At 44.5% G+C, this 17,733-nt stretch overlaps 1 protein-coding gene across 1 annotated transcript in view; it reads right to left on the reverse strand.

Annotated features, from left to right (window-relative positions):
* LOC106570694 (importin subunit alpha-7) overlaps positions 1-17,733 on the reverse strand; it is a 40,044-nt gene that overhangs the window by 17,007 nt on the left and 5,304 nt on the right. Inside the window, exons 2-7 of the mRNA XM_045695057.2 lie at positions 7,414-7,547; positions 2,184-2,379; positions 1,715-1,809; positions 1,343-1,474; positions 617-705; positions 391-490 (exon numbers count right to left, since the gene is read on the reverse strand). Coding sequence (XP_045551013.1) covers positions 391-490; positions 617-705; positions 1,343-1,474; positions 1,715-1,809; positions 2,184-2,379; positions 7,414-7,547 — 746 coding nt within the window. The remainder of the gene's footprint in view (positions 1-390; positions 491-616; positions 706-1,342; positions 1,475-1,714; positions 1,810-2,183; positions 2,380-7,413; positions 7,548-17,733) is intronic.

Genomic DNA, 17,733 nt, shown 5'->3' on the forward strand with positions numbered 1-17,733 from the left:
ATGGACAGCTAAATGAAGCCAACTCTATATTAGATGTATCCAAAGAGCCCTATGGAAGTCTAAATGAAGCCATCTCTATATTAGATGTATCCAAAGAGCCCTATGGAAGGCTAAATGAAACCATCTCTATATTAGATGTATCCAAAGAGCCCTATGGAAGGCTAAATGAAACCATCTCTATATTAGATGTATCCAAAGAGCCCTATGGAAGGCTAAATGAAACCATCTCTATATTAGATGTATCCAAAGAGCCCTATGGAAGGCTAAATGAAACCATCTCTATATTAGATGTATCCAAAGAGCCCTATGGAAGTCTAAATGAAACCATCTCTATAGGGGGGGGGGGGGGGGGGGGGGGGGTTTGGAACGTGGGTGTGGTTAGGGTGTTACCTTTTCAAATACAGGTGGGGGGCTCTTCCCCCTGCACAGGTTAGACAGAGCCCACACTGCATTCCTGGTCATGGTCAGTCTGGTTGATTTAGTCAGAAGCCTGGAGAGGAAGCGGGGAGAAGAACCATGAGTGAGTTTCTTATGTAGAGTAGTAGATATCACAGGACCTCCACTCTGATTTCACTGACACATCAACAAAAACAGTAGTGTGATTGTGTGTGCTCACATTAATAGTGGTGGCAGGATGTTACAGTTGAGTACGTAGTCTCTGCACACTGCACTGTCCCCTGCTATGTTACCCAAAGCCCACACTGCCTGAGAGAGAGGAAAGAGTAAGGTGAGAGCGGAGAGCGAGAGAGAGCGGGGGGGGAGAGAGAGCGCGGGGGAGAGAGCGAGAGAGCGCGGGGGGGAGAGAGAGAGCGGGGGGGGGGAGAGAGAGAGAGCGGGGGGGGGAGAGAGAGAGAGCGGGGGGGGGAGAGAGAGAGCGGGGGGGAGAGAGAGAGCGGGGGGGAGAGAGAGAGCGGGGGGGAGAGAGAGAGCGGGGGGGGGAGAGAGAGCGGGGGGAGGAGAGAGAGCGGGGGGAGGAGAGAGAGCGGGGGGGGGAGAGAGAGCGGGGGGGGGAGAGAGAGCGGGAGAGAGAGCGGGAGAGAGAGAGAGCGGGAGAGAGAGAGAGCGGGGGAGAGAGAGAGCGGGGGAGAGAGAGAGCGGGGGAGAGAGAGAGCGGGGGAGAGAGAGAGAGCGGGAGAGAGAGAGAGAGCGGGAGAGAGAGAGAGCGGGGGGAGAGAGAGAGCGGGGGAGAGAGAGAGAGCGGGGGAGAGAGAGAGAGCGGGGGAGAGAGAGAGAGCGGGTTCTGATCATACGAGCTCCAACACCACAGCTAGGTATAAATTATAGATGGTCTTGTAATAAATTTTTTCCGTGACTGTTTAGATGTACAGGGGTCGGCCTTTACCTGTTCCTGAACATCTTCAAAGTCCGAGTTGAGTAGTTCTATAAAGATGGGTACTGCTCCAGCCTCGATTACTATGTTAGTCTGCATGGACGTACCTGATGCTATGTTGGTCAGGGCCCAGGCTGCCTCAAACTACACACACACACACACACACACACACACACACACACACACTTTATTAATGACACATTGGTATTGCGTAATAAAACTTTATAAATGTTATTGTAGACAGCGATACATTTACAATGACATCCACAATGTATTAGTAGCAAATGAAAAGCCTGAACATCCTCTAAGTTTCTAGTATTTGTCCGGGTTAACTTTTCTATTTTACCAACACAAACTGTTTCCTAATATTTCCAAAAGTCTCACCTGTAATGTGCAGTTGACGCTCATCTTGAGGAACTCCACAAACCTCTCTACAATGCCTGGGGTGTTGATGACCTCATCAATAGGTGGATTGGGTTCTTGGAACAGATCAGACAGAATATATATGAGTAATGGATCTAACAATTAGCATCGTGGACTCACAACCTTTATCACCCTAGAGGGAGGTAGCCTAATCAGCCGAGTTAGTGCTGGGCATGGAGACTGAGGGACAACATCCCCCCCGGGAGGGACAACAGCCCGAGGGTCCCCCCCAGGAGGGACAACAGCCCGAGGGTCCCCCCCAGGAGGGACAACAGCCCGAGGGTCCCCCCCAGGAGGGACAACAGCCCGAGGGTCCCCCCCAGGAGGGACAACAGCCCGAGGGTCCCCCCCAGGACAAGGAGTGAAAGGCACGGCTATACACAGACAGGTTACAGAATATCCTGATAATATTCACTGAACAGCCTGGTACCTTTGGACAGTAGTTTCCTGAATGTCTGTGTTGTAGTGAGTTGGAGCTCTGGGTCCTCTGAGAAGAGCATTTCCACCAGGCGTCTAGTTAGGACTCCTTCCTCTGTGGCTGTGGAGTCCACATACGAGTCGACCAGTGGACTCTCAAACATGACTCCCTCCTCGTTCAACATGTCAACGTTTCTCCTCTTGAACAGCTGCCAAATACATGAGAGCAACAGCAGATCAGTTTCTGTGTGTGTGTGTGTGTGTGTGTGTGTGTGTGTTCTGCGTGTGTGTGTGTTCTGCCTAGGCCATGTGTGGTAAGCTGTGCTAGGTGTTATACAGGTGGGTTATGTTCTGTACCTCTCCTGCTTAGACACTAGCAGTGGGCTAGGTGTTCTAGGCTAGCAGTGGGCTAGGTGTTCTAGGCTAGGTGTTCTAGGCTAGCAGTGGGCTAGGTGTTCTAGGTTAGGTGTTCTAGGCTAGCAGTGGGCTAGGTGTTCTAGGCTAGGTGTTCTAGGCTAGCAGTGGGCTAGGTGTTCTAGGTTAGGTGTTCTAGGCTAGCAGTGGGCTAGGTGTTCTAGGCTAGCAGTGAGCTAGGTGTTCTAGGCTAGCAGTGAGCTAGGTGTTCTAGGCTAGGTGTTCTAGGCTAGCAGTGGGCTAGGTGTTCTAGGCTAGCAGTGGGCTAGGTGTTCTAGGCTAGCAGTGGGCTAGGTGTTCAGGGCTAGGCTAGCAGTGGGCTAGGTGTTCAGGGCTAGGCTAGCTGTGTTCTAGGCTAGCTGTGTTCTAGGCTAGGTGGTCTAGGCTAGGTGGTCTAGGCTAGGTGTTAGCTTTTGAAAATGCCCAAAGAGAATTTAACATCATACAACAGAATCTGTACGATTTAAAGCTGGTTCTAAATTCAGGTAAAACAAAATGCATGGTATTTTCAAATTGGCTGGACATAATATAGAGCAAGTTAAAGTGTACAAATATTTGGGTGTGTGGGTTGATGACAAGCTGAGCTTCGCTGTGCATGTAGAGAACTTGATAAGGAAGCTCAAGCTGAAAAGAGGTTTTTATTACCAGCATAAGGCTTGTTTTTCTTTGAGGCCAGGAAGGAGGTGGTCCGATGTACATAACTGGTGGTTTTAGATTTTAGTGATGTTATATATATATGCAGGCCTCAGCCACTTCCCTGAGAGCATTTGATTCAGTATATCATGCAGCCCTCAGGTTCATTACAAATCAAAAACGTCTAACACATTGTGATCTCTACAGCGCTGTTGGCTGGTCGTCATTGACCTTGCGTAGGCTTAAACACTGGTATACACTGATTTCTAAGGCCATATTGGGTAAAATGCCATTTTATCTCTGTTCTTTTTTAGTCAGGTCAGTAAATAAATATCAATTACGGTCCCATTCTGATTTGCTTCTAACAGTACCAAGAATTAGAACAGGTCATGGTAGGAATAGTTTTAGTTACTCAGCTCCGTGGTCCTGGAATTCTCTCCTGAACATTTTAAAATGTGACGATCTAGTTTCGTTGGTGGAGTTTAAACACTTTTTATTTCACCTTTATTTAACCAGGTAGGCTAGTTGAGAACAAGTTCTCATTTACAATTGCGACCTGGCCAAGATAAAGCAAAGCAGTTCGACACATACAACAACAGAGTTACACATGGAGTAAAACAAACATACAGTCAATAATACAGTAGAAAAATAAGTCTATATACAATGTGAACAAATGAGGTGAGATAAGGGAGGTAAAGGCAAAAAAAAGGCCATGGTGGCAAAGTAAATACAATATAGCAAGTAAAACACTGGAATGGTAGATTTGTAGTGGAAGAAAGTGCAAAGTAGAAATAGAAATAATGGGGTACAAAGGAGCAAAATAAATAAATAAATACAGTAGGGGAAGGGGTAGTTGTTTGGGCTAAATTATGGATGGTCTATGTACAGGTGCAGTAATCTGTGAGCTGCACTGACAGCTGGTGCTTAAAGCTAGTGAGGGAGATAAGTGTTTCCAGTTTAGATTTGTGTAGTTCGTTCCAGTCATTGGCAGCAGAGAACTGGAAGGAGAGGCAGTCGAAGGAGGAATTGGCTTTGGGGGTGACCAGAGAGATATACCTGCTGGAGCGCGTGCTACAGGTGGGTGCTGCTATGGTGACCAGTGAGCTGAGATAAGGGGGAACTTTACCTAGCAGGGTCTTGTAGATGACCTGAAGCCAGTGGGTTTGGCGACGAGTATAAAACGAGGACCAGCCAACAAGAGCGTACAGGTCGCAGTGGTGGCTAGTATATAGGGCTTTGGTGACAAAACGGATGGCACTGTGATAGACTGCATCCAATTTATTGAGTAGGGTATTGGAGGCTATTTTGTAAATGACATCGCCGAAGTCGAGGATCGGTAGGATGGTCAGTTTTACGAGGGTATGTTTGGCAGCATGAGTGAAGGATGCTTTGTTGCGAAATAGGAAGCCAATTCTAGATTTAACTTTGGAGATGTTTGATGTGAGTCTGGAAGGAGAGCTTACAGTCTAACCAGACACCTAGGTATTGTAGTTGTCCACATATTCTAAGTCAGAACCATCCAGAGTAGTGATGCTGGACGGGCGGGCAGGTGCAGGCAGCGATTGGTTGAAGAGCATGCATTTAGTTTTACTTGTATTTAAGAGCAGTTGGAGGCCACGGAAGGAGAGTTGTATGGCATTGAAGCTCGTCTGGAGGGTTGTTAACACAGTGTCCAAAGAAGGGCCAGAAGTATACAGAATGGCGTCGTCTGTGTAGAGGTGGATCAGAGACTCACCAGCAGCAAGAGCGACATCATTGATGGATACAGCGAAAAGAGTCGGCCCAAGAATTGAACCCTGTGGAACCCCCATAGACACTACCAGAGGCCCGGACAACAGGCCATCCGATTTGACACATTGAACTCTATCAGAGAAGTAGTTGGTGAACCAGGCAAGGCAATCATTTGAGAACCAAGGCTGTCGAGTCTGCCAATAAGAATGTGGTGATAGACAGAGTCGAAAGCCTTGGCCAGGTCAATGAATACGGCTGCACAGTATTGTTTCTTATCGATGGCGGTTATGATGTCGTTTAGGACCTTGAGCGTGGCTGAGGTGCACTCATGACCAGCTCTGAAACCCGATTGCATAGTGGAGAAGGTGCGGTGGGATTCGAAATGGTCGGTAATCTGTTTGACTTGGCTTTCGAAGACTATAGAAAGGCAGGGTAGGATAGATATAGGTCTGTAGCAGTTTGGGTCAAGAGTGTCACCTCCTTTGAAGAGGGGGATGACAGCAGCCGTTTTCCAATCTATGGGAATCTCAGATGACACGAAAGAGAGGTTGAACAGGCTAGTAATAGGGGTTGCAACAATTTCGGCAGATCATTTTAGAAATAGAAATCATTTTCCCACGGGGGGCCAGCAAAAAAAAAAAATGTATGAAATTGTATGAAATGTATGCATTCACTACTGTAAGTCGCTCTGGATAAGAGCGTCTGCTAAATGACTAAAATGTAAATGTAAAAATGTCTAGCCTGGCTGATTTGTAGGGGTCCAGATTTTGCAGCTCTTTCAGAACATCAGCTGACTGGATTTGGGAGAAGGAGAAATGGGGAAGGCTTGGGCGAGTTGCTGTAGGGGGTGCAGTGCTGTTGACCGGGGTAGGGGTAGCCAGGTGGAAAGCATGGCCAGCCATAGAAAAATGCTTTGTGAAATTCTCAATTATAGTAGATTTATCAGTGGTGACAGAGTTTCCTATCCTCAGTGCAGTGGACAGCTGGGAGGAGGTTTTCTTATTCTCCATGGAGTTAACAGTGTCCCACAACTTTAGAGTTTGTGTTGCAGGAAGCAAATTTCTGCTAGATAAAGCTAGCCTTGGCTTTTCTAACTGCCTGTGTATATTGGTTTCTAACTTCCCTGAAAAGTTGCATATTACGGGGGCTGTTCGATGCTAATGCAGAACGCCACAGGATGTTTTTGTGCTGGTTAAGGGCAGTCAGGTCTGGAGAGAACCAAGGGCTATATCTGTTCCTGGTTCTACATTTCTTGAATAGGGCATGCTTATTTAAGATGGTGAGGAAAGCATTTAAAAAAAATAACCAGGCATCCTCTACTGACGGGATGAGGTCAATATCCTTCCAGGATACCAGGGCCAGGTCGATTAGAAAGGCTTGCTCACTGAAATGTTTCAGGGAGTGTTTGACAGTGATGAGTGGAGGTCGTTTGACCGCTGACCCATTACGGATGTAGTCAATGAGGCAGTGATCGCTGAGATCTTGGTTGAAAACAGCAGAGGTATATTTAGGATGATATCTATGACTTGATCGATGTATATATCAAGAGTGTAATTGTTTTTAGGCCTGCTGTTTTTAGTCAAGACTCATGTTTTTAATGTCAAATGATTTTTGTTGTACTGTTTGTGTGTTTATAGTTGTGTTTAATGTTGTGTTAGTGTATGTGTGTTTATAGTTGTGTTAGTGTATGTGTGTTTATAGTTGTGTTAGTGTATGTGTGTTTATAGTTGTGTTAGTGTATGTGTGTTTATAGTTGTTAGTGTATGTGTGTTTATAGTTGTGTTAGTGTATGTGTGTTTATAGTTGTGTTAGTGTATGTGTGTTTATAGTTGTGTTAGTGTATGTGTGTTTATAGTTGTGTTAGTGTATGTGTGTTTAATGTTGTGTTAGTGTATGTGTGTTTAATGTTGTGTTAGTGTATGTGTGTTTATAGTTGTGTTTAATGTTGTGTTAGTGTATGTATGTTTAATGTTGTGTTAGTGTATGCGAGTTGTTTTGTCTGAAACATTGTTCCCCCTGCTGCTATTGGACCAGGTCTCTCTTGGAAAAGAGATGTTCTCAATGAGAAAAACCTGTATATAAAGAATAAATAAATACATGTTTTATTTAAAGGTGTTATACAGGTGGGTTATGTTCTGTACCTCTCCTGTTTAGACACTAGCAGTGGGCTAGGTGTTATAGGCTAGCAGTGGGCTAGGTGTTATAGGCTAGCAGTGGGCTAGGTGTTATAGGCTAGCAGTGGGCTAGGTGTTATAGGCTAGCAGTGGGCTAGGTGTTATAGGCTAGCAGTGGGCTAGGTGTTATAGGCTAGCAGTGGGCTAGGTGTTATAGGCTAGCAGTGGGCTAGGTGTTATAGGCTAGCAGTGGGCTAGGTGTTATAGGCTAGCAGTGGGCTAGGTGTTATAGGCTAGCAGTGGGCTAGGTGTTATAGGCTAGGTGTTCTACAGGTGGGTTGTGTTGTGTACCTGTTGCTCTCGTTTCTGCTTCCTCAGCTGTATGCCCTCCTCCTCTCTCCTGCGTCTCATCTCCTCCACATTCAGGGCTTTGTTCTTGTAGCTGTTCATCCTGTGGTTATCCTTCGCTGGACTGGCTGACGGCTCTGAAGCACACACACACACACACACACACACACACACACGTTAGATCCTCTTTATAAAAAATAAGTTCAACTAATACGATCTTTTTATTTATTTTATTTATTTCACCAGGTAGGCAAGTTGAGAACAAGTTCTCATTTACAATTGCGACCTGGCCAAGATAAAACAAAGCAGTTCGACACATATAACAACAGAGTTACACATGGAGTAAAACAAACATACAGTCAATAATATAGTAGAAAAATAAGTCTATATACACAATGTGAGCAAATGAGGTGAGATAAGGGAGGTAAAGGCAAAAAAAGGCCATGGTGGCAAAGTAAATACAATATAGCAAGTAAGACACTGTCTTAGACGTAAACTTTGTTTAAAAAAAAGAGTTATCATAGAAGGTTAGAACTTTAACAAAATGAAGTGTAGCAACAGTGGACAGGAAAAACACTGTCAAGAGAAGTAACACATTTTCCAAGGAACAAGACTCTTCCATAGGAAGTCTATTGCGTGTGTGTGCATGTCTCAGATCCCAAAGTGTAGACTTGGTGAGGACACAGGGGTATATGAGCCCAGTATAAAACAAGCTCCTGGAAACAGAGCACCGCCACATGGGTAAAAATACACCAGAGTATGTGATGAGTCCACACTCACACACCAGATATGCAAATAGAGGCTTACATGTAGCCCAAGTTAACTTCTCTCTGACTGTCAAACCTAATACACACACACACACAGACTACACTGCCCCACAGACACAGACTACACTGCCCCACAGACACAGACTACACTGCCCCACAGACACAGACTACACTGCCCCACAGACAGAGCTCTATTCTCCAACATTCAGCTGGCAGACAAAAACATTTATTCATGAGAGTTAATTGCTGAGTAAGCAGGAAGTGCCTGATCAGCCAGCCGACTGACCACTGGGCAAGCTGCCCCAACTCAGCATTTGTGCAGTCATGGCACCAGGCCCGTTACCAGAAGCAGCCAGACTGGGCACCAGACCCGTTACCAGAAGCAGCCAGACCTGGTACCAGAAGCAGCCAGACCGGGCACCAGAAGCAGCCAGACCGGGCACCAGAACAGTTACCAGAAGCGGCACCAGAGCAAAAATTTGAACATGAAGCAGAATAAAGTCTTTGATCCTTTAAAAAAAAACCTGCTGTATGTACAATAGTGTCTGCTATAGCTTGGAAAATAAATACATGCGACTCTGAACTAGATGTCGAGCGATTAATCGGAATGGCCGATTAATTAGGGCCGATTTCAAGTTTTCATAACAATCTGTATTTTTGGACACCGATTTTGCCAATTAAAAAAAATGTATTTTACCTTTATTTAACTAGGCAAGTCATTTAAAGAACAAATTCTTATTTTCAATGACGGCCTAGGAACAGTGGGTTAACTGCCTTGTTCAGGGGCAGAATGACAGATTTTTACTTTGTCAGCTCGCGGATTCGTTTTTGCAACCTTCCGGTTACTAGTCCAACGCTCTACCCACCTGCCTTACATTGCACTCCACGAGGAGCCTGCGTGGCAGGCTGACTACCTGTTACCCGAGGGCAGCAAGAAGCCAAGGTAAGGTGCTAGCTAGCATTAAACTTATCTTATAAAAAAAAACAATCAATCTTAACATAATCACTAGTTAACTACACATGGTTGATGATATTACTAGTTTATCTAGCGTGTCCTTCGTTGCATATAATCGATGCGGTGCCTGTTAATTTCTCATCGCCAAACAGGGGATTTAACACGCGCATTCGCGAAAAAAAGCACTCGTTGCTCCAACGTGTACCTAACCATAAACATCAATGCCTTTCTTTAAAAGCAATACACAAGTATATATTTTTAAACCTGCATATTTAGTTAATATTGCCTGCTAACATGAATTTCTTATATCTAGGGAAATTGTGTCACTTCTCTTGCGTTCCATGCAAGCAGTCAGAGTATATGCAGCAGTTTGGGCCGCCTGGCTCGTTGCGAACTGTGTGAAGTCCATTTATTCCTAACAAAGGCCGTAATTACTTTGCCAGAATTGTACATAATTATGACATAACATGGAAGGTTGTACAATGTAACAGCAATATTTAGACTTAGGGTTGCCATCTGTTAGATAAAATATGGAACCGTATTTCACTGAAAGAATAAACGTTCTGTTTTAGAAATGTTCGTTTCCGGATTCGACCATATTAATGACCAAAGGCTCATATTTCTGTGTGTTATTACGTTATAATTAAGTCTATGATTTGATAGAGCAGTCTGACTAAGCGATGGAAGAAAATAAATAAATAAATGTAAAAAAAACACCTGCGGGCCACCAGTTTGAGAATTCTGTCTGCAAGCCACAACAACCACCACAGGGGACGGGATAACGTTCACATGATCTTAAAAATACGTATCATTCAAATCAGAATAGTTCTTAGCCCACACAGAGGCCTGCTGTAATGATTTGTGTCATGCTGCTGCCTCACCCCAAGGCAGTATTGTGTGTGTGTGTGTGTGTGTGAGATCGTGATGTGTCCAGATGGTTCCATGCACTCATGCCCGCCCACAGCTTGTGGATGGGAAGAAGCCTCGACTTTCCTCTATCTGATACAGCAGCGTGAGGAGCGAGGGTTTAGTCTCCCATGTTTAGGTCTGCTGTGAGATCATTATAAAAAAACGAAATTAAGAAAAATCACTTTCTCCCACAACAGAATTGTAGTCCACACTAGAAACTTTGGGACAACACTTTGGTTTGAGCCAGGGGTATTCTAAGTATTTAGGAAATCTAACCCAACATGTGTTGGGTGAGTCCTTGATGTGAATGCTCCTGTTCTGGTAATGGCCCTCACAAACAGCCAGGACGGGCAAGACTAGACACAGGAAGAGATTTTAAAGAGAGAAACCCTCCTATGGAACAAAGCAGGATGATGTCATTCCACCCCCCCCCCCCAGACACTGATCTAGGGTCGTTTTGGCACTTAAAAATCAGCATTCACCCTTAACTTAACCCTAATGGGTTAAGGTTAGAGTTGGAGGGAATGAAGCTGATCCTAGATCTGTGCCTATGGAGAACTTCTCCCCTCGAGCCTGCAGATTCAGAAAGTCCTGGATGACTGAGAGGGCAGCGAACTGGAAGAAATGTAATGCATTCAGATCTAGCCAACACACACACACACACACACACCCTGTCCCAGGCTGTAGTCCCCACTTGCTTCAAGGAGACCACCATCGTCCTAGTGTCCAAGCAAACAACAAAAAAAGATGACATGCCCAAATGACTAAACGCCTATGTTGCACTCATCATGAAGTGCTTTGAGAAGCTGGTCATGGCCCACATCAAGGCCAGGCACACTGGACCCGCTCCAACAGATCCAGGGGAAGATGCCATTTCCAACTGTTCACACAATCCTAATATCTGGAGAAGAACAACACCTATGTGAGAATGCTAGGTAAAAAAATGTTTTAAACACCTTTATTTAACCTGTTAGGGCTAGGGGGCTGTATTGACACGGCCGGATAAAAAAACGTACCAGCTTTAATCTGGTTACTACTCCTGCCCAGTAACTAGAATATGCATATAATTATTAGCTTTGGATAGAAAACACCCTAATGTTTCTAAAACTGTTTGAATGGTGTCTGTGAGTATAACAGAACTCATATGGCAGGCCAAAACCTGAGAAGATTCCATGCAGGAAGTGTGACAAATTGTGTTTCATCTTGGCTCTTTTTATTGAAGACTGAGGATCTTTGCAATAACGTGACACTTCCTACGGCTCCCATAGGCTCTCAGAGCCCGGGAAAAAGCTGAACGATATCGAGGCAGCCTCTGGCTGAAACACATTATCGCTTTTGGCAAGTGGCCGATCAGAGTACTATGCGCTTAGGCGCGTGCACGAGTCGACCGAATGCTTTATTCTCTTTCCTCTGTTTACCTAAATGCAGATTCCCGGTTGGAATTGTAATAAAGATAATCTAACGTTTTACCTAATGATATATAAGGAGGGCATTTGCACAACATGTTTCACAACAGCACACAACAAAATTCCAGAGACATATTGAGCAACCAACTGATACCAATCACGACCACACCCAGAGACTGATGGCGGACTAAGCACTCACACAAAAATGTCAAGACATGAAAGCACCCTAGCCACACGAACTGACCAATGGTCAGCACCCAGACACGAATTACCAGAAATACACACACTTAGGTGTGTTGGACTCCGAGGACAACGGACACTGCCAAGGGCCAATGGGAAGTCGACACCACCTGGAGAATGGACCGTCCCTCCACTCATCGACCAGTCAGGAGAGCGGACCTACTAGACTCAACGTCAACACACTGTCATTTCATTGTATAAATTAGATGCACACTATGTTTCGGGGCTCTCTTCTGCTAGTTCCCTATGAGCTAAACGAAGGAGTCCGTGCATGCTTTGCCAAATATCTTTGTCTCATAATAAACTGCCTTACTATAAACTGAATCACCCGGTCCAACGTCTTGACTTGGTCTCCTTCTCAAATAACTAATCATCAACAGAATATTAACACTTTTTTACGAGAAAAATTGCATAAAAATGGATTTTAAAAAGCGGTTGACATGCTTCGAAGTACGGTAATGGAATATTTAGACATTTTTTGTCACGAATTGCGCCATGCTCGTCACCCTTATTTACCCTTTCGGATAGTGTCTTGAACGCACAAACAAAAACGCCGCTGTTTGGATATAACTACGGATTATTTTGGACCAAACCAACATTTGTTATTGAAGTAGCAGTCCTGGGAGTGCATTCTGACGAAGAACATCAAAGGAAATCAAACTTTTGTAATAGTAAATCGGAGTTTGGTCAGGGCTAAACTTGGTGGGTGTCTAAATAGCTAGCCCTGTGATGCCGGGCTATGTACTCAGAATATTGCAAAATGTGCTTTCACCGAAAAGCTATTTTAAAATCGGACACCTCGATTGCACAAAGGAGTTCTGTATCTATAATTCTTAAAATAGTTGTGTTTTTTTGTGAACGTTTATTGTGAGTAATTTAGTAAAGTCACCGGAGGTTTGCGGGGGGTATGCTAGTTCTGAACGTCACATGCTAATGTAAAAAGCTGGTTTTTGATATAAATATGAACTTGATTGAACAAAACATGCATGTATTGTATAACAATGTCCTAGGTGTGTACATCCCAGATCTGAATGAATGAAATAATCTTATTACTTTTTTTCTTTACATAGTTGAATGTGCTGACAAAAATCACACAAAAATAATCAATGGAAATCCAATTTATCAACCCATGGAATGTCTGGATTTGGAGTCACACTCAAAATTAAAGTGGAAAACCACACTACAGGCTGATCCAACTTTGATGTAATGTCCTTAAAACAAGTCAAAGTGAGGCTCAGTGGTGTGTGTGACCTCCACGTGCCTGTATGACCTCCCTACAACGCCTGGCATGCTCCTGATGAGGTGGCGGATGGTCTCCTGAGGGATCTCCTCCCAGACCTGGACTAAAGCATCCGCCAACTCCTGGACAGTCTGTGGTGCAGCGTGGCGTTGGTGGATGGAGCAAGACATGATGTCCCAGATGTGCTCAATTGGATTCAGGTCTGGGGAACGGGCGGGCCAGTCCATAGCATCAATGCCTTCCTCTTGCAGGAACTGCTGACACACTCCAGCCACATGAGGTCTAGCATTTGTCTTGCATTAGGAGGAACCCAGGGCCAACCGCACCAGCATATGGTCTCACAAGGGGTCTGAGGATCTCATCTCGGTACCTAATGGCAGTCAGGCTACCTCTGGCGAGCACATGGACGGCTGTGCGGCCCCCCAAAGAAATGCCACGCCACACCATTACTGACCCACCATCAAACCGGTCATGCTGGAGGATGTTGAAGGCAGCAGAAAGTTCTCCACGGCGTCTCCAGACTCTGTCACGTCTGTCACGTGCTCAGTGTGAACCTGCTTTCATCTGTGAAGAGCACAGGGCGCCAGTGGCGAATTTGCCAATCTTGGTGTTCTCTGGCAAATGCCAAACTTCCTGCACGGTGTTGGGCTGTAAGCACAACCCCCACCTGTGGACGTCGGGCCCTCATACCACCCTCATGGAGTCTGTTTCTGACCGTTTGAGCAGACACATGCATATTTGTGGCCTGCTTGAGGTCATTTTGCAGGGCTCTGACAGTGCTCCTCCTTGCACAAAGGCGGAGGTAGCGGTCCTGCTGCTGGGTTGTTGGCCTCCTCCACGTCTCCTGATGTACTGGCCTGTCTCCTGGTAGGGCCTCCATGCTCTGGACACTACGCTGACAGACACAGCAAACCTTCTTGCCACAGCTCGCATTGATGTGCCATCCTGGATGAGCTGCACTACCTGAGCCACTTGTGTGGGTTGTAGACTCCGTCTCATGCTACCACTAGAGTGAAAGCACCGCCAGCATTCAAAAGTGACCAAAACATCAGCCAGGAAGCATAGGAACTGAGAAGTGGTCTGTGGTCCCCACCTGCAGAACCACTCCTTTATTGGGGGTGTCTTGCTAATTGCCTATAATTTCCACCTGTTGTCTATTCCATTTGCACAACAGCATGTGAAATTTATTGTCAATCAGTGTTGCTTCCTAAGTGGACAGTTTGATTTCACAGAAGTGTGATTGACTTGGAGTTACATTGTGTTGTTTAAGTGTTCCCTTTATTTTTTTGAGCAGTGTATATACACCGAGCCTTAGGTCTTAGCCTTATACCAACTGAGCTGGTTGGTAGAGCATGGTGTTGGCAACGCCAGGGTTGTGGGTTCGATTCCCACGGGGGACCAGTATGGATTATTTTTTATTTTTTTTAAATGTATGAAATGTATGCATTCACTACTGTAAGTCGCTCTGGGTAAGAGCGTCTGCTAAATGACTAAAATGTAAATGTATATTTTTTTATAACTTTGTGTGTTGAAAAACAGCTTGCAATAAAAAGAGAAAATGAAAAAAAATTTAAAAGAAAAAAAGGTGAATAATGAAAATAGAAATTTCAGGGAAGAATGGACAGAGAAAGGCATTCTCGCCATATTTCTCCGAAGTAAAACCAAAGTGTCTTGCTTGCAACGGAAACGGTGGCAAAAGTAACCTTTCCACCCAGACAGAGGCTTGACCGACGCATGGAAATTTCAAGCTTCAACTGCTGGCTAACTTGTCCATTTCTTAACCAAACAAGAGAAATGCTTCCCTAAAAGCGGCCTGGATTTAAACATCTCTTTTCAGAAAGTGAAAAGTGAAAGAAAAAAAAAAAAGGACAGAATAGCAGTTCATCTTTTGTCTCCTCGAATATTGAAGGCTGCAGCTCAGCTTCAGAAAGATCAGAAACCAATCAACATAACCCCTACCCCGTCAGTCACCTGGGCATTTTAAAGCTTGTTTCTAGCACAAGGCATCACGGAGTTAACTGGAAAACACTGTCATACACGTCAATCCAGAGCATCCCACACATGCTCAATGGCTGGCGAGTATGGAGGCCATGGAAGAAAAAAGGACATTCAGTTTCCAGGAATGTGTACAGATCCTTGCAACATGGGGTCGTGCATTATCATGAGGTGATGGCGGCGGATGAACGGCACGACAATGGACCTCGACCTCTGTACATTAAAATTGCCATTGATAAAACGGAATTGTTTTTGTTGTCCGTAGCTTATGCCTGCCCATACCGCCACCATGGGGCACTCTGTTTACAACATTGACATCAGCAAACCACTTGTCAACACAACGCCATACGTGGTCTGAGATTGTGAAGCCGGTTGGACGTACTGCCAAATTCTAAGGTGGCTTATGGTAGAGAAATGAAAATCGTATTAAAATCGGCCAACAGCTCTGGTGGACATTCCTGCAGTCAGCATGCCAATTGCACGCTCCCTTAAAACTGGAGACATCGGTGGCATTGTGTAGTGACAAACGGCACATTTTAGAGTGGCCTTTTATTGTCCCCAGCACAAGGTGCACCTGTGTAATGATCATGCTGTTTAATAAGCTTCTTAATATGCCACACCTGTCAGGTGGATGGATTATCTTGGCAAAGGAGAAATGCTCACTAACAGGAATGTAAACAAAGTTGTGCCCAAATAAGAATTTTGTGTGTATGGAACATTTTAGATATTTTATTTCAGCTCATGAAACATGGGACCAACACTTTACATGTTGTGTTCATATTCATGTTCTGTGTATGTTAAACAAAATTGATGATGCACTGTGTCTCTCCAACAGCTCCCTGGGGAGGCAAGCTGGGCAAGGACAAACTAAATAAATATTTTGCTCCTGCCTTTGGCAAAAGTGGGCACTGCATGTGGCAGCATCAGCGCTCACCAATATAGCCCTAATGCCACTGGGTGAGAGAAGTTATTGTTTTTTGGGCAGAATAATGTGAGATCTTATCTTGTTGGAGGTGCGTCTTGGGCAACATCTCGGAAAACGCTGTCATCGTCAAAATTGCCACTGTAGGCGGGTGCCTAATCCTGCCTCACGGACGGGCCGGCCATGGGGCCTATTCATAGAATTATATTTAGAATCAGTATTAATTCATCATGATCATTTTGATCATGTTTGTAGGCGGCTGCCTAATCCTGCTTAATTAAGGATCCAACCCTTTTTTTCAATTCCCACCTAAAATAACACACCCAAATCTAACTGCCTGTAGCTCAGGACCTTAAGCAAGGATATGTATATTATTGATACCATTTGAAAAGGAAACACTTTGAAGTTTTGTGGAAATGTGAAATTAAATGTAGGAGAATATAACACAGATCTGGTAGAAGATAAAACATGTTTTTTTTTTTAGTACCATCATCTTTGAAATGCAAGAGAAAGGACATAATGTATTATTCCAGGCCAGGCGCAATTTAGATGTTGACCACTAGATGGCAGCATTGCATGCGGAAAATTTTAGACTGACCCTACATTAGTTCTACTGTCCCGCAGGGGGGGGGGGGGGTCACCGATCCAGTAGAGGCTAACCACATAGCAGCCTTGCTCAAATGCTTTCAATCCACAGTTTTTGATTCGTTTTGAAAGATACTATCCTTATCACATCATCTATGGATTTTTTTTATTTTTATGAATCCAGTGACTGAGTCGGCGTATTGATTGACTATCTCCAGAGGCAACCACGAACATAATCCAGTCAGAGGAAAGGTGAGCAACTGCTGCACCATCGAGAGCGTCCTGACCGGTTGCGTCAATGCCTTGTACGGGAATTGCTCCACCCACAACCGCAAGGCCCTCCAGCAGGTGGTGAAGACGGCCCAGTACATCACCGGGGCCGTATTCACACCCATCCAGGACATCAACTTGAAACGGAACCTGAGAAAGTCCTGCAGCATCATCATCAAGGACCACACCCATTAGAGCTGGAAATTTGCCAGGAAACTCACAATATGATATTATCACGATACTAAGGTGCCGATATGATTTGTATTAGAGATTCTCACAATCCTATATGTATTGCAATTCAATACTGTGATTTATATTGCAATTCAATGTTCCAAACATATTGCTCATCATATATCTGCTGCAGAGGGACAAGAGAGAGCCATGAGAAAAACAGTTTTGATCAGTCATGAAAATAAAAGTACTGAAAACAAATTGGCTCCATCATTTTTGGGGGTTTTGTTTTTAGAACAAGCTATGAAGGAATAAAATACTGGGGTTTGCACAGATACAGCCAACTAGCGCAGAAAAGTTGTGATATTGTATAAAATAATATCCTGTCCCCCCCCCAAATCACTAGCACACACCCCAGCCATGAGCTGTTCACTCCCTTGCAGTCAGCCCGACGGTATCAGAGCACGAGGTCTGTTACAAACAGCCTCAGACACAGTTTCTATCTACCAGCCATCAGACAGCTGAACACTTGAACTGACCACCTGCAGTGACTCTCTGAACCTAACCTTCCGCAACTTAGCACACACCCACACACACAAAACCCACACCCACAAAACCCACACCCACAAAACCCACACCCACAAAACAGTACATATATATATATCCACACAAAACAGTACATATATATATATATATATCTCCACACAAACCAGTACATATACATATATCCACACAAACCAGTACACACATATATATATATCCACACAAACCAGTACATATATATATATATATATCCACACAAACCAGTACATATATATATATATATATATATATATATATATATATCCACACAAACCAGTACA

This window comes from Salmo salar, chromosome 14, assembly GCF_965601325.2.
Source record: "Salmo salar chromosome 14, fSalSal1, whole genome shotgun sequence".
Taxonomy (NCBI): Eukaryota; Metazoa; Chordata; class Actinopteri; order Salmoniformes; family Salmonidae; genus Salmo; species Salmo salar.